The sequence below is a fragment of the Lemur catta genome, chromosome 8 (genome assembly GCF_020740605.2).
Source record: "Lemur catta isolate mLemCat1 chromosome 8, mLemCat1.pri, whole genome shotgun sequence".
NCBI lineage: Eukaryota > Metazoa > Chordata > Mammalia > Primates > Lemuridae > Lemur > Lemur catta.
In genome coordinates, this window is record NC_059135.1 from 92,935,835 (window position 1) to 92,961,592 (window position 25,758).

The 25,758-nt window shown below is 36.5% G+C and overlaps 1 protein-coding gene and 1 pseudogene across 2 annotated transcripts in view; one reads left to right on the top strand and one right to left on the bottom strand.

The window, feature by feature from the left end:
- PTPN4 (protein tyrosine phosphatase non-receptor type 4) overlaps positions 1-25,758 on the top strand; it is a 183,759-nt gene that overhangs the window by 20,439 nt on the left and 137,562 nt on the right. For both annotated transcript variants that reach the window (XM_045559157.1, XM_045559158.1), the window contains exon 2: positions 16,076-16,230. In XM_045559157.1, coding sequence (XP_045415113.1) covers positions 16,093-16,230 — 138 coding nt within the window. In that variant the 5' untranslated portion in view covers positions 16,076-16,092. The remainder of the gene's footprint in view (positions 1-16,075; positions 16,231-25,758) is intronic.
- LOC123643772 lies at positions 19,184-23,967 on the bottom strand (annotated as a pseudogene).

Sequence of the window (25,758 nt, forward strand, 5' to 3'; positions counted from 1 at the left end):
GGACTGTCATTTTAAGAATTAAGTGACAGATCTGAGATTTTGAAGTTGTTATTGCTGCATAACAGACCATGCTGACACTTAGTCGCATGAACCAACCACCATTTTATTATTTATAGGCTCTGTGAGTGAGGAATTCAAAGAGGGTGCAGAAGTGGTGACGCTTTTCTGTTCCACAATGTCTGCTTGCTCTGCTGAGAATGGCTGGGGGCTGGAACACTTGGAGGCTGGAGGATCCACTTCCAAGATTGCTTATTCACATGTCTAATGAATGAAGGATGGGCTCACCTGGGACTATGGAGCAGATCACCTATGTATGGACTGTCCATATGGCTAGGGATTCTTACAGCATGTTAGTTAAGTTCTGAAAGGAAGCATCCTGAGAGTGAGTGTTCCAGGAGAGCCGAATAGAAGCTCAAGGCCTTTCCTCATGCAGTCCCAGAAGTCATAAAGCATCACATGTACTGTACTCTGTTGGTCAAAACAGTCACAAGTTTCAACAACCCACCCCCTTTCAAGAGAGATGACATACACCCCCTAGTTCTTTTTTTTTTTTTTTTTTGAGACAGAGTCTCACTCTGTCACCCTGGGTAGAGTGCTGTGGCATCAGCCTAGCTCATAGCAATCTCAAACTCCTGGGCTCAAGCAATCCTCCTGCCTCTCAGCCTGCCAAGTGGTTGGTACTACAGGTGTACGCTACAACGCCTGGCTAATTTTTTCTATTTTTAGTAGCGACAGGGTCTCACTCTTGCTCAGGCTGGTCTTGAACTCCTGACCTCAAGCGATCCTCCAACTTCGGCCTCCCAGAGAGCTAGGATTACAGGCGTGAGCCACTGCGCCTGGCCGACCCCCTAATTCTTGATGGGAGGAGTATGCCATTAAAAAAAAGGCAACATAAGTCAAAGTCTCTAGTTGTGTCAGTCTGATTTCCTCATCTTTTTCATTTTCTTCTATTTTATGATACTGAGGAAAAAAGACATTACTAAACTTCCTCTTATATGGTTTGTTAAAGAAAAGGACTCTCTAGATATAAGTGTTTCTCAACTTCAGCCCTATTGATACTTTGGACCAGATAGTTTTTTGTGTGTTGGGTAGGGACACTGTCCCATGTATTGTGTGATATTTAGTGGCATCCCTGACCTCCATCTACTAGATGCCAGTAGCACTTTTCCCCTCACGTGTGACAACCAAAAGTATCTCCAGACATTGCCAGGTACTCCCTGAAGGACAAACTAGCCCCAGTTGAGAACCGCTGCTATACAGTAGTGTTTCCCAAAGTGTAGGCCATGGACCATCCACATCGATATCACTTGTGGGACTTACTGAAAGTGTTATTTTTTCAGAATCTGGAGTTGGGTCCCAGAAATCTACGTTTTTCAAAAGTTCAAGTAATTCTGTTACACACTTAAGTTAAAGAAATGGTGATGTAGGTCGTTCTTAAAAACTGTGTGACTAATAGGCATACAAGTGCTTTATTAATTGGTAATATGCTAATTTCAGGTCAAATTAATGGCATAGTAGAGTTGTTAAATGTACTTCCATGCCTATTTTATGAAATTTTTGTTTTCTTCTCAATTGTATTATGAAAATGTTCAAACAAAAAAATTTAAAGGATGATGGATGCAGTCAATACTTGCATACTTACCACTGAGAATCAAGAGTTGTTAAAATTTTGCCATATTTGCTTTTTGAGTATGTGTGTGTGTGTATGTGTATGAGAGAGAGAGAATACGAGATCAGAAGCTTTGTCCTTAGACAAACCTGGTGAAAGTTGTATCTTCTTTTATGACCCAGCCTCAGAAGTCACTGTGTTAATTCCGCCATACCCACAAAGGTCTGCCCAAATTCATGGGAGAAGGGACATAGACTCCACCTTTTTGTGTAGTGGCAAAATTCTAGAAATATTATTGCTGCCATTTCTGAAAAATACAATTTGTCACAGTGTGTGATAGATTAAAAATGGAAAAAACTGGCCCTTCACTGTAGATAGCTTAAGAGGCACCACTGACTTAGTTCTAGATGTCATTCTTTTGGACACTTACCTACAATGCTGGTTTAATTCCTGTACATTTGGAAGACACCTTATTATACCTTTATGTAGTAGACATAGTATGGTGTAATTATGGGAGAGACAGCAAAAGACTGATAGAAAACTTGCGTGTGTGACTGTTTACATGTTCTGTGGTTCTCTTTTTGGCCTGTAGGCTTTAGGATTTACAAGTGTTTTCCTGGGGTAGTGGTTAGTTTTCCCAGAGGGATTGCCAGTATCCTGCCTGGGCAATAAAACTGGCTACCAGTGTTCCTAAAACCCAGTTGGGGATGGATAGTTACGGAAAGAGGGGCCCAGGTGATACTGATGCTTCTGTATAATTAACAGAATTACTTTTTGAATACTACTAAGTACAAAGCTCAGTCCTGGGTGCTAAGAGAAATATAGAGGCAAAGCTCCTTTAAGGAGCTTACAATCTTACAAAGGAAAAATACATTTGGTAGACTTTAAGACTTAAGTATTATTATTAATATTCAATATTTGTATCTGTATTAGTAATTCTATTAGAAGTAGTATTTTCTAACATTGATGTAACACCTTAAAAATTCCAAATTGTTTTTTAAGTACTTTTACTGCCTTAGATAATATATGAGCTCTGGAAGGTCCCATAGTGCCAGGAATATAATGGATGCTCAATAAATATTTTATGAAATAAATAAGTGAGTATTTGAGGTATATAATAGAATGATTGCCATCTTTGGAGTCTGGCACATTAGGTCTTGGACTTTCTAGCAGTGTGACATTAAGGAGGCTTTATAACCTCTATAAATAGACCCATTTTTTCATCTGTAAAAATAAAGTTAATTATCTCTTTACGTCCATATATAAAAATAGGTTGAGAGCATCAGATATGCGCTCCTATGATGGTGTATTTTCCATCTCCAGTTTTAGAGTCCAGTATATATGATAAGTAAAAGAAATTCCTGCTGTTGAAGACTAATATTAGACATTTTAGGTACTGAAGTTTTAAAAATAACATGCTGCCCTCTAGGGGCAGTGCAGAATTAAACTGTTGAAATTTTTGTGCTTCTTCATGCAAAATAAACTTGTATTTTTTTTTTTGTTTTTTTTTTTTTTGAGACAGAGTCTCACTCTATTGCCCAGGGTAGAGTGCCGTAGTGTCAGCCTAGCTCACAGCAGCTTCAAACTCCTGGGCTCAAGCAATCCTGCTGCCTCAGCCTCCCGAGTAGCTGGGACTACAGACATGCGCCACCATGCCTGGCTAATTTTTTCTATATATTTTTAGTTGTCCAGCTAATTTCTTTCTGTTTTTAGTAGAGACGGGGTCTCGCTCTTGCTCAGGAAGATCTTGAACTCCTAAGCTCAAACAATCCGCCCTCCTCGGCCTCCCAGAGTGCTAGGATTACAGGCATGAGCCACCATGCCCTGCTGATAGTGTTCTTTGATGCACAATGGTTTGAATTTTGACAAAGTCCAACTTATCTATTTTTTCTTTCATTGCCTGTGCTTTTGGTGTCATATCCAAGAAATTATTGCCAAATCCAGTGTCATGAAGCTTTTCCCTATGTTTTCTAAGAGTTTTATTTTTATAGTTTTAGCCCTTACATTTAGGTCTTTGATCCATTCTGAGTTAATTTTTATATATTGTTTGAGGCTGTGGTCCCCAACCCCCCCTTCCCCCCCTCCCCCCGCCCCCAGCCCTGGATCACTACAGGTCCGTGGCCTGTTAGGAACCATGTCACACAGCAGGAGTTGAGTGGTGGTATTTACAGCCACTACCCTCCTACCCCAACCCTGTGGAAAATTGTGTTCCATGAAACCGGTCCCTGGTGCCAAAAAAGTTGGGGACTGCTGGTTTAAGGTAAGAGTACAACTTCATTCTTTTATGTGTGGATAACCAGTTTTTCCAAAACTTTTTGTTGAAAAGAAATAAGTTTTGTAGTAAGCTTTTGAAATCAGGAAATGTGACACCTCCAACTTTGTTCTTCTTTGAAGATTGTTTTGGCTATTCAGAGTCCCTTGAGATTCCATATAAATTTTAGAATGGATTTTTCTGTTTCTGCAAAAAATACCAGGGAGATTTTGGTAGGAACTGCATTAAATCTGTAGATCACTTTTAGTAGTTTTGACACCTTAACAATATTGAGTCTTCCAATCCATGAACATGGATATCTTTCCATTTGTGTCTTTAATTTCCATTTGACAATGTTTTGTAGTTTTCCATATATATATATCTTTTTGCCTCCTTGTTTAAGTTTATTTCTAAGTATTTTATTCTTTTTTATAGTATTGTAAATGGAATTATTTTCTTAATTTCCTTTTGGATCATTGATTGTTAGTGTACTGGTTTTAGTGAGTTGATTTCATATCCTGCAACTTAATTTGTTCTAACAGGTGGTTTTGTCTGTGTTTTTTGTGTGTGTGTGTTTAGGATTTTTTTTAAACATGTAAGCTCATATCATCTGTGAAGAGAGATAATTTTACTTCTTGTTTTCTAATTTGGAAGGCTTTCATTTCTTTTTCGTGCCTAATTGCTCTGACTGGGACTTTCACTACTATGTGAAACTGCCATTGTGTATAATCTTAGCTGTGGGTTTTTGAATATATGTCCCTTATTATGTTGAGGTGGTTTGCTCTACTCCTAGCTTGCTGAGTGGTTTTATCATGAAATGGTACTTAATTTTTTTAAATGCTTTTTCTGCATTGATTGAGATGATCATGTTCTTTTCATTCTGTTAATACAGTATATTCCATTATCAGTTTTTGCATGTTGAATCATAAAAGTTAAGTTTTTAAAAATTACCATTGAACCTCTAGTAGCATGTTGAATAGAAGTGATGAAAGTCTATGTCCTTGTTTTGTTCCGGATATTAGGGGAAATTAAGTCATTCATTCACTATTATGTATATGACATTAGCTGAGGTTTTTTTTTTTTTTTTTTTTTGTAGATTGTCTCTATGAGGTTGAGGAAGTTTCCTTTTATTCTTGTATTATTGAATGTTTTTTATCATGGAAGAGTATTGACTTTGGTCAAATGTTTTTTCTTTATTCATACAATCATATTGTCATTGTTCATTATTCCTTTAATTTTATGTACTTATATCATTTGCTTTTTGGGTTTTAAACTCAGTATGATTCCTGGTATAAATCTCAATTGGTTATGGTATGTAATCCATTTTACATTTTTCTGGATTCACAGTATTTAATCCTTTTCTAGACTGTTGGATTCAGTTTGCTAGTATTTTGTTGATGATTTGTCATCTGTATTCATAAGGGATATTGCATTGTACTTTTCCTATGATAACTTTGATTTTGGCATCTGGATAATACTGGGCTCACAGAATGAATTGGCAAATCTTCTTTCCTCTTCTGTTTTTTGGAATAATTTGTACAATATTGGTGTTATTTATTTAAATTTTTTTTTTTTTTTTTTTGAGAGAGAGCCGTGAGTGCCTTGGCATCAGCCGCACTCACAGCAACCTCAAACTCCTGGGCTTAAGCGATCCTACTGCCTCAGCCTCCCGAGTAACTGGGACTACAGGCATGCGCCACCATGCCCTGCTAATTTTTTCTATATATATTTTTAGTTGGCCAGATCATTTCTTTGTATTTTTTTTTAGTAGAGATGGGGTCTCACTCTTGCTCAGGTTGGTCTCAAACTCCTGACCTCAAGCTATCCATTCACCTCGGCCTTCCAGGGTGCTAAGATTATAGGCGTGAGCCACTGCGCCCAGCCTATTTAAATATTTGGTAGAATTCATTAGTGAAGCTGTCTATTTTCTCTGTGTATATATATATTTTTTACTGATTCATTTTCTTTAGTTGTTATAGGTCTGTTAAAATTTTATATATATTTTTAGTAAGTACGTGCATTTCACTAATTTGTGCATTTATAGGAATTTGTCCATTTCATCTAATTTGTTGGTATCTTAGTCTGTTTCTGTTGTTATAACAGAGTACCACAGACCAGGTAATTTATAAAGAAAAGAAGTTTATTACTTACAGTTTTTAACAGTTCTGGAGGCGAGGAAGTCTAAGGTCAAGGGACCCACATCTGGTGAGGGCCTTCTTGAAGTGTCATTCATATGTGGCAGAAGAGATCACATGGTGAGAGACCATGAGCGTGCCAGCTCAGGTCTATAGCCACTAATCCCATCATCATGGGGCCCTACCCTCATGACCTCATCTAACCCTAATTTTCCTCCAAAGGCTCCACCTCCAAATGCCATCAACATATGAATTTGAGGATTAAGTTTACAAAACATGAACTTTTGGGGGACACATTCAAACTATAGCAGTTGGTATACAGTTGTTTGTTGTAGTGCTTTGTAATGCATTTAGTTTCTCTAAGGTTAGTAGTAATGTCCCCTGTTTCCTTCTTGATTTTAGTAATATTGGTCTTTCTTTTTTTCTTGATCATTCTATCAAATGATTTCCACTCCATCTTTATTATTTTCTTCCTTTTCCTTGCTTGGGTTTTAATTTGCTCTTTTTCATTATTGGTTTTTAAGGTAGAAAGTTAGATTATTGATTTGAGATCTTTGTTCTGATAAAGTTCTCTCTAAGCACTGCTTTAAATGCATTCTGTCTATTTTGGTATGTTGTATGTTTGTTTTAATTCATCCATCTCAATGTATTTTCCCATTTCCCTTCCCTTCTTTGACCATTGATTGATTTTGAATGTGTTGTTTAATTTTCACATTTTTGTGAATTTTCCAAAGTTTCCATTATTAATTTATAATTTTACTCCATTGTGGTTGGATAACATACTTGGCATAATTTCAGTCCTTTAAAATTTATTGATGTTGTTTTATGGCCTAATATATACTCTGCTTTGGAGAATGTCCCATGTGCACTTGAGTAGATTCTGTATTTTGTTGTCGTTGGATATAGTGTTCTATAGATATCTTGAGGTATAGTTGGTTTATAATGTTGTTCAAGTCTTCTGTTTCCTTATTCACTTTTCTGCATATTTATTCTATTCATTATTGAGAATCGAATTGTCTTTTTCTCCCTTCAGTTCTGTCAGTTCTTGCTTGATGTATATTGTGATGTTTTTAGACACATTGTATGTTTATACTTTCTAATGTTTTGACCCTTTTGTTATAAACTATCCTTCTCCTTTCTAGTTACACTTTTTTGCGTTAAAATCTATTTTGTCTGATATCTGTATAGTATATGTACTCTTAACTCTGTTGTTACTGTTTTTTGTAGTATATTTTTATACATCCTTTTATGTTTAATTTGTGTGTTGGAATGTAAAATGTGTCTTTTGTAGAGAACATACAATTGGAGCAGGCTTTTAAAAATTCATTCTGCTAATCTCTGCCTTTTGATTTGAGTGTTTAGTCAATTTACATTTCATGTAATTACTAATGAGATAGTACCGTTTTGCTGTTTTCTATATGTCTTTTGTCTCTTTTGTTTCTCTGTTCATCCATTATTGTTTTATTTTGTTTTACATAGTTTTTTTAGTCATTTCAATTCTCTTGTTTATTTTGCTATGTGTTTTTGAGTTTATTTTTTAGTGGTTGCCCTGGGAATTAACTTATGACCATCTAGTTTGGGGTATCTGCAACTTAACTTCAGTAGTATTCAGAAATTTTGCTCTTAATAGCTCATGCTCCCTTCCCCTTTCTTTATACTGTTGTACAAATAGTATGACATCTTTATACATTATAAGCCCATCAATACAGTTTTATAAGTATTGCTTTATGCAGTTATCTTTTAAATCAGGAGGAAAAAAGAGTTACAAACACAAATTACATTTATACAGTTGTTTATATTTAGCCATTTAATCATCCTTATTGATGCTCTGTATTTCTTCCTATGGATTTGAGTTAATATTTAGTTTTCTTTAATTTCAGCTTTTATTTTTTCCAGGGTAGATTTGCTAGTGACAAATTCTTTCAGTTTTTGTTTTTCTGGGAATATTTTAAATTATTTTTCATTTTCTAAAGCATTGTTTTGCTACTTAGGGAATTCTTTTTGATAGCCTTTTTCTATTAGTGCTTTGAATGTATCATTGCATTGCCTTTTGACCTTCCTGTTTCCTTATTAGATACTGTCTTTTACTGCTGTTGAGTATCTCTTGTATATGATGAGTCACTTCTCTCTTCCTGCTCTGGAGATTTTCTTTTTCTGTGAATTTTGACATTTAGATTATGATGTGTCTGGGTGTGGATCTCTTTTGGGTTTATCCTAGTTGGAGGTCATTTAGCTGCTTGGATGTGTAGATTAATTTTTCTAAATCAAATGTGGGGCATTATATGCCATTATTTCTTCAGGTATTCTTGTCTGCCTCTTTTTTTGTCTTACTGTCTTTCTCACTTCTATTGTGAATATGTTGGTGTGCTTAATGGTGTTTCTTAGGTTCCAGGATCTGTTCATTTTTCTTTAGTCTTTATTCTTTCTGTTCCTAAAACTGGATATTCTCAATTAACTTATCTTCAAGTTGACTGAACTTTCTTCTCTTTGGTCAAATATGTTGTTGGACCCTTTCATTGAATTTTTCATTTCAGTTTTTAAAATTTTTCAACTACAGAATTCTGAATTGCTTGCTTAGAAAGTAATTTCTTTTTATTTATCTTCTCTATTTGGTGTGATGGTGTTCTCATGCTTTTGTTTAGTTCTGTAGTCATGGTTTATTTTAGTTGTTGAACATATTTATGGTAGCTAACTTAAAGTCTTTGTTTGGTAAGTGTAATGTCTGGGCTTCCTTGGGGCAGTTTCTGTTGAATCCTTTTTATTCCATCCCTGTATTGGCCATACTTTCCTGCTTTTTGTTTTTGCCATTTAGTAATTTTTTGGGGTGTTGGCTTTTGCATTTTTAAAATAATGTATTTTGTCAACTCTAGAAATCAGATTCCTTCCTCACTGGGTTTTTTATTGTTATTGTTACTGGTTGTTTGTTTATTGTTTGTTTATAGACCTTCTTAAACTAATTTTATAAAGTCCGTGTATTGTTTGCCGCTTGTGGCCCCCATTATCTTTGCTCAGTTAACTTAGTTGTCTGTTCATGATGGGGCAGATTTCCTTAAATGCCTGAACCAGTAAATCCAGTCTTTACTTAGGGGGTTTTCAGTGTTCATTTGATTTCCCTACTTTAGCCTTCTCCTGGTTTTGCAGAGCAAGAGGTGTGAGATTAGTGTTTTCTCAGCTCTTCCCTGAGCATGTATGCAGTTTACACATGCTAATGGTCCTCTGGATTCCCAGGCATTTGTCAGACCTTTTCAAAGTCCTTGTGGACATTTCATTCCCCAACTTTTCTCTTTTTTTTTTTTTGGTCATCTTTTTCACCCCAACTATTATTACTGTTTCTGGCAACTGTGATGTTGTTACTGATATTTCTCAAAAAGCACCCTGTTCAGTTTTGTAAGAAGGTGCCAAACTGTTTTCCATATTATGTAACATGTTATAGTCTCACCAGCAATGAATGAGAGATCTGTTTTCTCCAGATCCTTGTCAGCATTTGGTGTTGTCACTGTTTTTTATTTTAGCCATTCTGATAGATATGTAGTGATATCTCATTATGGTTTTAATTTGCCTGAGCCTGATGATGTTGAGCATCTTTTTGTGTGATTGTCATCTGTATATTTTCTTTGGTGAAGTATCTGTTCAAATCTTTCTTCTGTTTCTAAATCAGGTTGTTTGTTTTCTTTTTATTTAATTTTGAGACTTATTTATATATTCTAGATACAAGTCCTTTATCAGATATGTACTTTTTGGAGATTTTTTTCCCCCAGCTTCTGGCTAGTCTTTTCATTCTTTTAACAGTGTCTTTTTAGCGGCAAATGGTTTAATTGTAACGAATTCAAAAGACAGATGAAGGAAAGACTACCCTCTCTCCACTGCATTGCCTTTATACCTTTGAACCAGTTCAGTTGTCTGTATATGTGTAGGTCTCATTCTGGATTCTATTTTGTTCCATTAATCTGTGTGTCTACCTTGATGCCAGTATTACACTGTTTTGGTTTCCTAGCTTTATAAGTCTTGAAATCAGGTAGTTTAGTTCCCTACTGTGTCCTTTTTCAAAGTTGTTTTAGAAGTGGCAAAAGCAGAGGGACATCTTTGTTTTGTTCCTGGTATTAGATGGAGTTTAATTTTTTTACCATTAAATACAATGTTAACTGTATTGTCTGTAAATGTCCTTTATCATGTCAAGAAGATCAAGCTGATCCTTTCTTCTCTTCTCTGCCACCTTCAGTCCATGTTTCTTGTGCTCTCTTGCTGGTGCTATAAATAGTTTTGTCATTTGTTTTTTTCCGTGGCCTAAACCCTTTAACCTGTATTTATGGTAACAGAAAAAAAAGAAAACTAAGTTTTTGCCATTTGACCTTTGAAATTAAAATAAAGTGAGAAACAGCATGCTTATTTTTATTAAACAAAAGATATTATATTAGCATTAATGGAATTTAAATATGAATAATTTTATCTCCAAATTTTAATTTACCATTCACCATGTGTATTGCCCAAATGCTGCTTCTGTCTTTTTCTGTGTTAGTCCATAACTTTTATAGTTTGAACATCATCATTTATGTTCAGCCCTTTTCACTTAACACAATGTTTATATATGTCTTTTTTATATAAAAAGTAGATTTATCTTGATTTTTAAACTTTTAGAATATTTATAATTTATTGGTACATTAAGCATATTTAAGGGAATGAACATTTTTATAGCTCACAATTCATATTCTTTTTTAAAATAGATGGGCTCTTCCCCACTGCTAGCAGCCATATATATATATATATATATATATATATACACACACACACATATAAATTTTACTGCAATACCTTTCAGATGGAGAGATGTGATAGCGAATTTTATTTGATCATCTTTCCTATCCTAAAACATTATGAAGATTTAGCATATTCTTTTGCAGAGTGAGAATTTTTTAAGTACTGAATTTCTCTAGAAATTAAGAATTATTGCACTGTGAAATGAAAAGTAAATGTGTCAAGTGGTAATATATTTGGTATCTTGGTAACTAAAAATATTTTGTTAATTTATGGGAAAATCTTGAGAGCTGATTAGATAATTCATTTAAGCTTTAGGTTTGTAATTATTTGGATAAATTAATACCCTATTCAGGTAGGTTCTCTATATACACTGATTTATTAACTATTGATTATTCATTTCCAAAGAATCAGTTTCTGATGTCACACTAATTTACTCACAGCCATAAGTAGTAGAGTATGAGTCAGAAAAGTAGGTTGGAAGGAGTGCTGGTTGTAAGGATGTGAAGGATGGAAAAGATATTGTTGATAGTTATAAATACTTTATTGGATGTTGTTGAATTACTCTTCCTGGACTTCTCTTTGATCCAGTAATAATACTGCTCCATACAATCTTCTTCCATGGTTGTTTATGGCAGTTAAGGTTGTTGGGATCATTTGAATGTTTTTTTTTCAGCTTTAGATAATTGGAAACTATGGTGAATTAATGTTTCTCTATTGGTCTATAGAGATTGTAACACTAGAGCTGAAACTACTGATTCTAATTTCTATCTCTTAGCATTTTTTTTTTTTACTTCCTCAAGTGAAATACAGAAAAGTAATAAAATGGGAATGGTTTTATTTCTTCCTGTGTGCCTTTTTTCTTTCTTTCTTGCCCTTTTTTTTTTCTCCCATCTCATAGCATTGGCTAGGACTTCCAATATTATGTTGTATAAGAGTGGTTAGATCCTTCCTTGTCTTGTTTTTGATTTTAGGGGAAAAGCGTTCAGGGATTAACTGTTAAGAATGATGTTAGCTGTGGATTTTTGTGTAGATAACTCTTTATCAAGTTGAGGAAGGTCCCTTTTTTACATGTTATCTTCCTCATATTTGGGGACAAAGAATTGAAACCAAACACCAAAACAGCAGAGCAAAGTGAAAGAAATTTATTAAGCAAATACACCTCCCCACATGCGGGGGTGGGAGTGTCAAGAAAGATTAGCAAGTCATAGTGTACTCCAGAAGAGGGGTAGGAGAGGGCACAGGTCCAAGCAGACAGTGGCCCTGAGGTCTCTTCAGGTTCCCCTTTTCTGTTTTCTGACTTCCTCATTCTTGTGTTCCTCCTGGCCAATGAAAATGTTCTCTCCTCCCATTTGTTGAGCAGGGGAGTTTTTTTACTTTATTTGTGCAGGCCTGGAAGTATCATGGCTTCCAAAGCCCATTCAGGGGGGCAGTAATATATGATAATGATGGTATAATGAATCACCTGAGGACACTCTTGCCCTCCATCTGTGCAGGCGCCTCCCAAGGGGCTTCCCCAAACTGGAGTGTTAGAAACAAGGTGTTTCTAAAATGGTTACCATAGCAGCTTGACCATAGCTTTTGTTTTTATTGATCTGTGACCCTAATTTTGTCCTGCCATTCTGCCCCACCTGTGTTTCCTATTCTGATCTCCTGCCTCACCTTTATTGCTAATTTTCTGAGAAGTTTTGTCATGAATAGGTGGTAAATTTTGTCAGATGCTTTTCTGCATTGATGGAAGAGGTTATGTCATTTTTCTTCCTTAAGTCTATTAATATGGTGGATTACATTGATTAATTGTTGAATTATTAAACAAACTTTGCTGCATCTCTGAAATAAAACCCACTTGGTGATAGTATGCAGTTCTTTTTATATATTGTTGAATTCTGTTTTGTTAAGGATTTTGTATCTATATTCATGAGGGATATTGGTTTGTAGTTTCTTTTTTTTATGTTTTTGTATGTTTTTTCCATCAGGGTAATACTGGCTGTACAAAATTGAGTTGAGAAGTATTCCCTCCTCTTCTGCTTTCTGGGTGAGATTGTGTAGAAGTTGTGTTAATTTTTCTTTAGATGTTTGTTAGAATTTTCTAGTGAAACCCTCTGGGGTCCGAAGATTCTATTGGAGGAGTTTTAGAATTATGAGTTCAAATTTTAAAATAGCTACAGAGCTATTTAAATTATCTATTTCATATTGGTTGAATTCTGGTAGTTTGTGCCTTTTGAGGAATTAGTTCATTTTATGTGTCAAATTTATGTGGAAGTTGTTTGTAGTATTATCATTTAGATGTCTGCAGGGTCTGTGTGGTATCCTCTGTTTCATTCCTAATGCCAGTAATTTGTTTTTGACAAAATTCTTTCTTTGTTAGTCTTGCTAGATAAAGGTTTATCATATTTATTGATCCTTTGAAACAGCTAGCTCCCACCCACCCCATTGATTTTTTTTTTCTTTTGTCTTTTTGTCTTTACTTCCATTGGTTTCTGTTTGCTGTGGGTTCATTTGGCTCTTCTTAGTCTAGATTCTTGACGAGGGAGGCTACATTACTGATTATAGTCATTTCCTATTTTCTGTTGTATGCACGTATTGCTGTAAATCTCCCTGTCAGCACTACTTTAGCTGTGCCTCACAAAATTTGATATGTTGTATTTTCATCTTTGTTTAATTCATTGTATCTTTAGATTTTCCTTGAGATTTCCTCTTTGCACTTAAACTACCACTGTGTAGTTTCTATGTATTTGGAAATTTTCCTGTTATCTTTCTGTTGTTGTTTTCTAATTTGATTCCATTGTTCTCAGAGAACACACTTTGCATAATTTTAATTTTTGAAATGTGTTTAGATTTGTTTCATGGCCCAGGATATGGTCTCTCTTGGTAAATGTTCAGTGGGCATTTGAAAATAATGTGTGTTCTATTGTCATTGGTAGAGTATTCTATAAATGTTCATTATTAGATCTTTTTTTTTTTGAGACAGAGTCTTGCTCTGTTGCCCAGGTAGAGTGCTGTGGCGTCAGCTTAGCTCACAGCAACCTCAAACTGCTGGGCTCAAGCCATCTTCCTGCCTCAGCCTCCTGAGTAGCTGGGACTACAGGCGTGCGCCACCATGCCTGGCTAATTTTTTTTCTATTTGTAGTTGCCTGACCAATTTCTTTCTATTTTTGGTAGAGACAGGGTCTCGCTCTTGCAGAGGCTGATCGTGAACTTAATCGATCCCCCTCCCCCGCCTTGACCTCCCAGAGTGCTAGGATTACAGGCGTGAGCCACCACACCCAGGCTTTATTAGATCCTATTGATTGATGTTATTATTAAATTCTCTTTTATTCTTGTTAATTTCTTTAGTTGTATCAATTATTGAGGAAGGGGTGTTGAGCTCTTACACTAGAATTGTAGATTTATCTGTTTTTTATTTCAGCTCTATGGTTTTTGCATCATATTTTGCAGCTCTCTTGGTTGGTGCATTCACGTTTAAAATTGCTTTGTCTTCTTGGTGGAATGACCATTTTATAATGATGTAATGTCTTTCCCTGTTGCTGTGAATTTTCTTTGTTCTGAAGTCCACTTTATTTAATATTAAGTTAATCCTCTTTCTATTGATTAATGTTTCCATGATATATGTCTTTTTACATCCTTGTATTTTTCTACCTGCCTATATTGTTACATTTGAGGAGAGCTTCTTGGAGAGAGCATTGTAGTGGGGTCATTTTTTTTTTCCTACTCTACCAATCATTGTTTTTGTTGTTGTTGTTGTTGTTGTTTTGAGACAGAGTCTCACTCTGTTGCCTGGGCTAGAGTGCCATGACGTCAGCCTAGCTCACAGCAACCTCAAACTCCTGGGCTCAAGCAATCCTCTTGCCTCAGCCTCCTGAGTAGCTGGGACTACAGGCATGCACCACCATGCCCAGCTAATTTCTTTCTATTTTTAGTAGAGACGGGGGTCTCACTCATTGCTCGGGCTGGTCTCGAACTCCTGAGCTCAAATATTCCACCCGCTTCAGCCTCCCAGAGTGTTAGGATTACAGGCGTGAGCCACCGCGCCCAGCCAATCATTGTTTTTTAATTGGTAAAATTTACTTGGCTAGCTCATCCTTGTCAAAGTACTAAAACTATTTTTCTCTATATTATTTTTCCTCTATGTAAAATTGACTTTTATTTTGAGCTTTAATCTTTTGACATGGATAGTCCATGAGAGATCAGCTCCTGTTATTGAATAACAACAGTTTGAAGTGCTGTTTTCTTCTTCTGATTTTGCTAACTCATTCTAATAGCTTGCTGCAGTGCAGTAGAGTGATCACAGCTCACTTCAGCCTCCCGAGTACCTGGGACTACAGTTGTATACCACCATGCCTGACTATTTAGAAAAATTTTTTTAGAGAGATGCTCTCCCTGTGTTGCTCCTGGCCTCAAGCAATCCCCTTGCCTTAACCTCCGGAGTAGCTGGGACTACAGGCATAAGCAACTCTGACCAGCTTGCTTACTTTATTTAAAAATCCCAAATACTTGTGTTGGTTTCTAGTTTAGTATCTTCCTTAACTGTCTTTAAGACAGAATTTTTATGAGTTTTAAAGTTTGAATCCTTGAATGCCTGAAAATATTTTTGTTTTTGTTTTTTCCCCTACATGAATGTTAATTTCTTGGGTATATAAGTCTGTGTTTTAAATAATTTTCTTTTGGAACTTTGAAGCTACAGCTTGTCTTTTAACATCTAGTGTTGCTAATATCAGTGATTTCTGTCCTCTTATAGGCAATCTGTTTTTTCCCTCTTAGGTTAAAAATTCAGAAGCAAAGATTGGTAGCCTTAAGTTTTCTATTTTGTTTTTATTTTATTAGGAATAATAAGAATAATACTATAAGAATTAGGGTGAGTTTGAAGATAGTTAAAATAAAGGGCATTGTGTTTTAACAAAAAATCAAAAAGAGAAGGGCCTGCCAAAGTTAAATCTTCCTTCCTGTTGTCATTTTGCCATATTTTTAAGTACTTGCATCAATGAGTAATATTTAATTTCCTAAAGTAGCATATTCCCTTTTCCCTTTTTTGGCTACTCCTAAGTTTAAATATTTCGAAATGGAATATGACTTCCTGAAAAATATGTGTATTAAGTCTTCTGAATGGAACACTTCAAAATAAAACTCTTCTTCAAGGCAGTTTGTAATTTTAAATGATGAACTGTATCTGATATCCAAATTGTACCTACAGTACTTATCCTGGTGTTTCCAAATTTGTAACTTTTCTACCTAAGTTTTAATTGAAAAATATAAATAAGATTGTCTTTTAAACTACATTGTGTCTTCTATCTTTTTATTTAGTGGTTTTTGTTTTTTTTTTAAACTTAGACCTCGTGTGGACAGTAATGACCTCACGTTTCCGATTGCCTGCTGGCAGAACCTACAATGTACGAGCATCCGAGTTGGCCCGAGACAGACAGCATACAGAGGTGGTTTGCAACATCCTTCTTCTGGATAACACTGTACAAGCTTTCAAAGTTAATGTAAGTATTTTATATCTTGTAAATCATCTCTGGTTATAAGTTTGAATTTAGATATATTTTAAAACTAGAACCATTAACTTGTAGTATAGTTTGAAAAGTCCTATTCAATTAAGAAAGTCTTTTGGATGCTGGTTTGTATTGGGTACGTGTTCTCATTCAACCTGGGTCTTTAAAAATTGTTGCCCACTGGACATTGTTGACAAACCAGTAGTGCATTATGATTAGTAGAGCAGATAAATAGTATGTGGGTGGTTTTCATAAATGTGCTTGAGGGTGCATGAAGAATTTGTTCTCCTAAATAATTTGTACATTTCCAATGTAATTTTATATAAACTCTCTGTGAATAAAACTTTTGCTAAAAGATAAATGGTAGCTGTGATCTTAGTATCATCTGAACTATTTATTTAACAAACATTTGTTCATCCTATTTGTGTCTAGCTTCATTTGCCCATTGTTATTTGTGAGTTTCACCCATGTGGTGTGTTAACAGTATTTAGTTCAATTTCATTGCTACATAATATCCTTTTATATGAATATACCACAATTTACTTATCCATTCATTTACCACCATTTACTTATTCAATTTACTATTAGTATATATTTGGATTGTTTCCACTTTGTGCTTTCAAAAAAAAACTTTGCTGTGAATATTCTTGTGCATGTCTTGATACATACCAGGATGCATTCTTCCTTTTTATTTAAAAAATTTCAACCTATAGAAAAGGTGAGGCCAAGTGCAGTGGCTCACGCCTGTAATCCTAACACTCTGGGAGGCCGAGGCAGGAGGATCACTTGAGGTCAGGAGTTTGAGAACAGCCTGAGCAAGAGCAAGACCCTGAGACCCCATCTCTACTAAAAATAGAAAAAAATTAGCCGGGTATGCTCGTACATGCTTGTAGTCCCAGCTACTCAGGAGGCTGAGGCAGGAGGATGATTTGAGCCCAGGAGTTTGAGGTTGCTGTGAGCTAGGCTGACACCACGGCACTCTAGCCTGGACAACAGAGCAAGACTCTGTCTCAAAAAACAAACAAACATACAAACAAAAAACAGAAAAGGTGAAAGAAAGCATGTAATAAATACTCATATACCTTTTAACTTCGATTGACCTAGTGTTAACATTTTGCACATTTGCTTTCTCTCTCTGTGGTGGGTGCTTTTTTAATTTTTTTTTTTCCTGAACCATTTGAAAGTAAGTGGTAGACTTCACTCAAAAGTACTTCAGCATCCTAAGAAACTCCAAAATTACCACAGTACCATTGTTACATCCCCAACATTGAACATTATGAAATTAATAGTGTCTAATATGTAGTCTATATTCAAACTGGAATTTCTTATTCTTCTTTTCAAAGTCTCCAGGCTGACACCTCATCTGTTTCCTGCTGTATTACCTGGGTATTTCTATACTTTGAAATCTTTAAGTAATATAAAATAGTAATCTTTCTTGTTTACCAGTTTCTTAAGCTTAAAATTTTCTGAGTATTAAAACTTTTTAAAAGGATCACTAATTTATCTCAAATTCCAAGCCATTTCACATTGGAAAAAGGGCTGTGGAGTAGTGAAATTTGCATCATTAAAAGTACCTTTGAGATTATCTAACATACCCAACAAATTGTGCTTTTCTAAAATGTTAAACTTTCAATTTCTTTTGTATCCTATAGTCTATTAATAGATAGTTGCAATACAGGTTGCCAAACAGATAATGTGAAATGATGGGAATTCTGCTTCATAAAAATTTCTAGTTAGTAGAAATTCTCATGCATTAGACAGTTGATATAAGAAAATGAACCTTTTTTCCTGTTATTGACTCATAATAATTCTTTTTTAGGGAGGTATAGACTAAATAACTCTTATTTAACTTAACATTTACTTTTCATTTTAAGTTATAGTTTTGCACTTGCTTCAAAATATTGTAAAAGTCTTTGCTGTGTGTGATATTGTGAAATATTTATTTGGTCTTTGTCCCATTTCCTGGCATACAACTCCTAAAATCCTTGGAATCTCCATCCATATCTTTTTGTATGTCAATGATTGACTGATATCTTTAGCTTGGGGCTGGTCGCCAGAGGTCAGCCCCACCCTCCAGCCTATGGGGAGGTGAGAACAACTGAAGGTCAAGTTGATCACCAATGGATAATGGTTCGATCAATCATGCCTATGTAATGAAACCTCCATAAAACCCCAAAAGGATGGGGTTCTGAGAACTTGCAGGCAGCTAAACACATGCAGGGTTCCTGGAGGGTGATGTACCCGGGGAGGGGATGGGAAGGGTGCCCCTTCTCCCCTTACCCTGCCCTATGCATTTCTTCATCTGTTTGCCTTGTAATATGCTTTATAATAAACCAGTAAATGTTTAAGTGTTTCTCTGAGTTCTGTGAGCTGCTGCAGCAAATTAATCTAACCCATGGAGTGGGTCATGGGAACCCTAACTTGAAGCTGGTCAGTCAGATGTTCTGGAGGCCTGGACTTGTGACTGGTGTCTGAAGGGGGCAGTCTTGGTTGGCAGTCTTGGGGAATGAGCCCTCAACCCATGTGATCTGACACTATCTCATGTCAGGATTGAATTGAATTAAAGGACACCCAGCTGGTGTCTGCTGCTTGGTGTGAGAGGAAAAACACACACACATTTGGTCAGAGAAGTCTCTGTTGGTTGTTGTGTTGGTATGACAGGAGAGGAAAAACATGGTTTGAGTTTTTCTTCTAAACGCTGTTTCCCAGTTGGAATAATTTTTCTGTTGGGCACTTTAGTTGACCAATAGTGTGCTGTATTTTTCAATGTAAAAATCAATGTGCTATCTAATTACTCTTTTATAAAAACATGTTTAATATATATTTGTATGTACATATATTTTCTACATATAACTGTCAGTTTCAATAGAGCTGAGTATATTACTAGAATGATAAGTACTGTGGTGCTAAAAACTTTCTCTACCATTATCTCAGGTCATCAAAAAACTTACCTAAAAGGAACAAGTATTTATGAGAAATTGTTGGATATGTATTAATAGTATATTTATTCCTTGGGGTATTTGGACCTAGGTCATTCAAACTGAAAGAGTTGCTTTGTACTTTTGTATAGATTGTTACTATGTCAATCTATGTGAATGACTCCCCAGTTATACACTTTCCAACCTGTGGAGTACTATGTGGCAGCCTACAAACTAATTGAGGATTTGAGAGCCCTGATTTTTCCTGTCTATTCAGTACCATTAAGTCTCAGGCATTCTCACTGAGGGCAGCTGCTAGGTTTATCAGCATCTCTCTGTTCACTAAGAAGGGCAACCACTCAGTTTCCTTTGGGGATTACCAAGCAGTGATTTGTAAAGTCAGCCATTGGAGTCATTGCTTTTTATAAAAGACTTTTATACCACAGGGGAAATATGCATTATTGACAAAGCCTGCTTTTTTCCATCTGGTACTTATCCCATAAAAGCTGTTTCTATATCTTTTCCTGGGGGAAATTGATGTAATAAAGGTGTATGGAGATAAACATGTGATGCTGAAGGAGTATAAGGATGATGGATTTAATTAATTTTTTGGAATAATTTCTTTGGAATCATTCTACAGTCATATTTTTAAAAGAAGATAGAACTTTGGGGAATTTTTTGGTCTAGTTATTCTGTTAACTTTGCTTTACAAATGAGAAAATGGGTTTAAAGTTATTAGGTTACTTGCCAAGTCAAAGGCAGAGCTAAGACTGTGTATGGGTATTGTGGGTGTAGGTGTAGGTGTGGCAGGACCTCTTATTTTTAAATCTTTAACTATTATATTTTATTATTAAGTATTGTTTATTATTATTTCTAGCCCTACTTAAATTTGGTATGTTCTTTTAAAATATTACCATTTACACAAGTCACTCAGATTTCCTCAAAAGGTGTTTATTAAAAACATTTATTGGCTTGTGTCCAGGCATGATGGCTTAGGCCTGTTATCCTAGCACTCTGGGAGGCTGGGGCCTCCCAACCATTGTGCCGAACACTTGCGATTGTCAGAAAATATCCATTTTCACACAGAACAAAGCAGTGTAGAAATGGTTTGCCTTCACGTTGTGACAGCAAAGAAAGGCATGCTTCCAGACGATGTCTCTTCTGACACTCATTTAGTTCATGTGGAACCCATCTATCCAGTTTCTTTACCTTGTCAGTTTGTTTCAAGTGGTCTAGTATTGTTGGAATAGTAACTTCAAATCTTGCTGCTAATTCACTTGTAGGTTGACATGGATTTGCTTCCACTACAGCTTTCATCATTATCTGCCTTGGTCTCAGGTTGCCCATGTGGTTCATTTTTAAGATTAAAATCACCAGAATGGAACTTCTCAAACCATCGATGTACTGTGTGTTCATTAGCCACATTCTTCCCAAACACATCATTGATATTTCAAGCTCTCTATGCTGCATTGGTTCCGTGAGGGAACTTAGATATTGAAAAATAACACCAATTTTTGACTTATTCATGGTTTCACAAAAGTTGTTCTAAAAAAAATTTGAAATAATCACAAGCCAAAACATGCGTTTGAAAGACTGTACCTTCACAATAAAAATAAAACAAGGTGTCAAAATGAAAAGTCAGAGATACCAACTGTTAAACATAGTACTTAAAGAAATCGGACATTTCATACTTAATGTCCTAATAATTTTTTTCCACCCATGTATTCTTGTACATGTACTGTTTACAAAACCCAGTTTCTTAGCAGTGTTAATTAAAATTACATATACACAGAAGTTGTAAAAATGCCAGTTTATTCTTAAAAAGTAAAGAGAAAACAATTGTCACGTATTACTTTTTTGAGAATTAGGTATTTTTTTAATCCTGGCAATAGTACAGTAAATTGTAGTTACTCATGTACATCATTTAATGATTATTGAGTGCCTAATATACATTGTGGAAAAAAATAATTCAGAAAATAGTTACAAGCCATTAAATTACGACATATGTTAGATTTTATTTAGATTCTTCAGCTTAGTCACCCTTCTTTGGAAATTATATGTAGATTTTATTATTTTTTTATTATATGTGTGATACATGTTATAGTGTACAGTGCACAAATCTTCATTATACATCTCAATTTTTCCCCCTTAAGGAACATGATTACAGTATATTAACAAATTCTGTGGCATAAGCATTTTCAGAAGCTTCAGTAAAAGCATTAAATATGAAATATAAGAGTAATATGGCCAGGTATGGTGGCTCACACCTGTAATCCTAGCACTTATGAGGTAGAGGCGGGAGGACTGCTTGAGGCCAGGGATTTGAGACCAGCCTGAGCAAGAGCAAGACCCCATCTCTACAAAAAAAATAGAAAATTTAGCTGGGTGTGGCACGTGCCTGTAGTCCCAGCTACTTGGGAGGCTGAGGCAAGAGGATCGCATGAACCCAGGAGTTTGGGGTTGCAGGGAGCTATGATGATGCCATCACACTCTAGTCAGGGTGACAGAGCGAGACCCCGTTTCAAATAAATAAATAATAAATACATAAGAGGAATATGTATATTCCCCTCCCCACTTATAAAAAAAAACCCCAAAACCAAAAACCCAACTAAGAACCAAGGAAGTCCTGATATGTATTGTGAGAATCTGGGGTACCGCGGCCTCACAAGACTTATGGGGCATCCTAATGCTGCAGCTCCATGTAACTGACCTTGTACACCTGTGCCACCAGCTGTCATTGATCATTTAAATGCTAGTGATGATGCTGTCAAAGTCAAAAGGAGAGTTCATCATGGCCCGCAGCCTGACAGAGGACTGTGGCTGTGATCCCTGGATCATTCTCATAGTCATCATAGGTATTTTCCTCTGCTTGATAGTGACCCGGGGCCTCTGTGGATAGGCCAGACCTCTCAGTAGTTGACAGCCTCCATGCTGTACTCAGGCTGTGGTGCGTGGGGCTGTCACTCACAAGGCCTTTAGCTTGGCTCTGCCTTGAACAGAACTGGGTCCTCCCCTCAGCTGGCTGGGCAGTGGGGGAAGCAGGGGAAGTTGGCTCTGGCTTGCTCCTCTAACTTCCTCCTGGCCCCTTCCTGCTTCTGTCTCTCCTTAGCCCTTAGCTGGTCTCTGCTTCTGTCTTCTGTCTGTCCTCCTGTTCTTTCTCCTTAGCGAGGTTTTCAAAGTTAGCTTTTTTTTTCCTCCCCCCTGAGACAAGAGTCTCACTCTGTTGCCCATGCTAGAGTGCCATGGCGTCAGTCTAGCTCATAGCAACCTCAAACTCCTGGGCTCAAGCAATCCTTCTGCCTCAGCCTCCCGAGTAGCTGGGACTACAGGGATGTACCACCATGCCCAGCTAATTTTTTTTCTATTTGTAGTTGCCCGGCTAATTTCTTTCTATTTTTAGTAGAGACGGAGTCTCGCTTTTGCTGAGGCTGGTCTCAAACTCCTGACCTCAAGCAGTCCTCTCACCTCGACCTTCCAAAGTGCTAGGATTACAGGCGTGAGCCACCACACCTGGCCTGAAAGTTAGCTGTGATGTTACTTGTTTTGCTAGTCACAGCTTCGGTAGGTACCATCTTCTGGTAAACAGAGGACAACTTGGAATGTGTTCAAATGTCAGTGCATTCTTACCCATCTGATCCTTTTGCACCCCATATTTTCCACCAAATCCTTTGGAGTAGTCTTTTTGGGATTCATGCAGCTGCAGTTTCTCCTGGTGATCCAGCCAAGGGCACATTTGTCTTGTTTGTCTGCACATCGAAATTTCCTCCAAACCCTTTCACGTAGTCATTCTGGAACTTGTGCTTCTCTGTTTTGCCTTGGTACTCAAAGCTGACCGCTCTCTTGTTCCCTTTGCCACTAAAACTTTTGTATTAATCTCTCCACAACTGATGCTTCTCTGCCTTACCCTGGTAGTCAAAGCTCACAATGTACTTGTCTACCGAGTTGCCCTGCATGCCATATTTGCTGTCAGAGCCACTCAAGTAGTCTTTCTGGGAGGCGTGCTTCTCAATCTTCCCCTGGTATTCAAAGCCTACAGCTGACTTATCCATTCTGTATAGTTCTATCCCAAATTTCCCAATGTAGCTGTAGGAGGTTTTTGGTCCTGTTTCAGGTTCCTTCTCTTTAAGGGTCTGATGTTCTTGAAAACATTTTCTCAACTTATATATGTCCAGGTGCTCCTGGTGCCCAGAACCTTGCATGGTTTTGGCACCCCGTCTTTGTTCTTTTTCACTCATGTCATTCACACAATCGGGGTTGGTCTCCCAGTAGTCTGCTCCCCCATCATCCTGGGTGGTGGACATGGCGTGCGTGGCCTGCTGAAACTTTCTACGTCTTACTTTCCAGTTGAAGATAAAAGGCTGCTCACAAAACTCTGTTAAAACAGTAATCTAATCAGTAATTTCCAGACATTTGGGAATGAGTCCATCCAAGACCCACCAGTGCAGAGGATCAGGCATCTGTTGGAATATCTAGGTGATCAAAATATAAGAAACAGAAAACCCCAAATCACTTTCTGGTGATTTGAGACACACCTAGAAGGAGGTATGGTTCCAAATTTAGAGCCTTGCTACTAGCTACAGCTGCTATGTCACAGCATTTCCACTGACCTGATTGCAAAACCTCCTCTTAGGTGTGAGCTGGGCCAGATCCTGAGCTGCACCCCCACCCCCATCCCTTCCTAGCCCACACCAAGCCCCTCAGAACCTCCATACCTTCCTCCTTGGATCCATACTCCCTGTGTCCCTCTCATACCCTCATCCCTTTCTCTGTGCCCTAGAATCCCAGCCCCCTCTTCTAGGACCCCTGAACCCATAAGGCCTAGTGTTCCCCCACCACTGCCTCTTCCCCATCTGGCCCTTCTCCTAACCTTCCAACTCAATGAATCTTTGTGTGTATATATATACACACCTGTGGCACCACCAGCAGATTAAGGCATTGAATATTTCTCTCACCAAAAAAGATTCCCTTGTGCTTCTTTAAGTACAATCATCTATCACTTAAGAGCATATGTTAGGCAATTTTGTTGTTGTGCAAACATCATGGAATGTACTTATACAGACTTAGATGGTTTAGCCTACTATTTACCTAGGCTTTAGCCTATTGCTCCTGGGCTAGAAACCTTTACAGCATGTTACTGTACTGGATACTGTAGGCAACTGTAACACAATGATAAGTATTTGTATATTTAAACATATCTAAATATAGAAAAGGCACATTAAAAATATGTATTATAATCTTTGGGATCACTGTCATACATGTGGTCCATCATTGAGCGAAATATCGTTGTACAGCTCATTATTGTATTTATTATTCCATTTTATCTCCTTTATTTACTTTTTTTGTTAACCATTAATAACATTATTTTAGTGACTACTTTAGAAATTACAAAATATGTACTTAAAAAAGTCTGCCTTTAGTTAGTACTTCTCATATGTTCCCCCAAAATGCAAAACCTTAAAAACAGTTTAAATCCATTTATGCGCCTCCTCTTTTCTGCTATTGTTTGTATGTATTTTTATCCACTTCCCCATATGTTATAAGCCATATATGACCTTGTTGTTATTGCTTTAAATAGTTAAGAGTCTTTTATATTTACCCATGTATCTACTTTTTTTTGGAGCTGTTCATTTCTTGCATATCCATGCTTCCCTCTAGATTCATCTCCCTTCATCCTAAAGAACTTCTGTATTATTTCTTGAAATAAGTGTGCGGACAATAGATTCTCCTGGCCTTTTCATAGTCTGAAAAATGTATTTGGCTATTCCTCATGTTTTAGAGGATATTTTTGCTCAGTATAGAAGTCTATGTTGAAAGATTTTTTTTTCCCTTTCTTTCAGTAGTTTAAAGATGCCATTTCATTGGCTTTTGTAATTTCTCTTGAGATATCATCTTTCATTCTTATTAATGGTTTCCTGAAGGACAAGGGTTGTGTTCTTTCTTCTCTGACCATTTTGAAGATTTTCTCTTTCATTTTTGTTCATTTGTATATAATATACTTACATATAGTTTTGTGTTTGCATTTGTTTGCATTTACCCTGCTTGATGTTCCTTGAGCTTCTTGAATCTGTAGGTTGATGTCTTAATAATTTGAAAACATCTCATTCTTTAGTGATTCAAATGTTGCTTCTGTCCCATTTTCTTTTCTGTTGGTATAGTTTCTAGTTACACACATATTAGAACATTTGCATTCCATGCAGTGTATGTTCTGTTCATAATTTCTTTCTGTTTCAGTTTCTTTAAGTTTGCTGATTCTGTTTTGTTTTTTTTTTTGCTATACCTTGTCTGCTGTAAAACCCATCCAATGAGTTCTTGTATTTCACATATTTTATTGTTCAGTTCTAGAATGTCTATATGATCATTTTTATAGACTCTAAGTTTAATAGCTCATATTTGTATCCATTTTCTCTATTTTTCCTCTATTTAATAAGTTAACCAGTTATTTTGAAGCCGTTGTCTACTAACACTACCATTTATATCATCCCTAAGCCTGTTTTTATTTTTTATTTTTTTGTGAGATGGAGTCTTGCTCTGTCACCTGGGCTAGAGTACAGTGGCATCTTCATAGGTCACTGCAACCTCAAACTTCTGGGCTCAAGCAATCCGG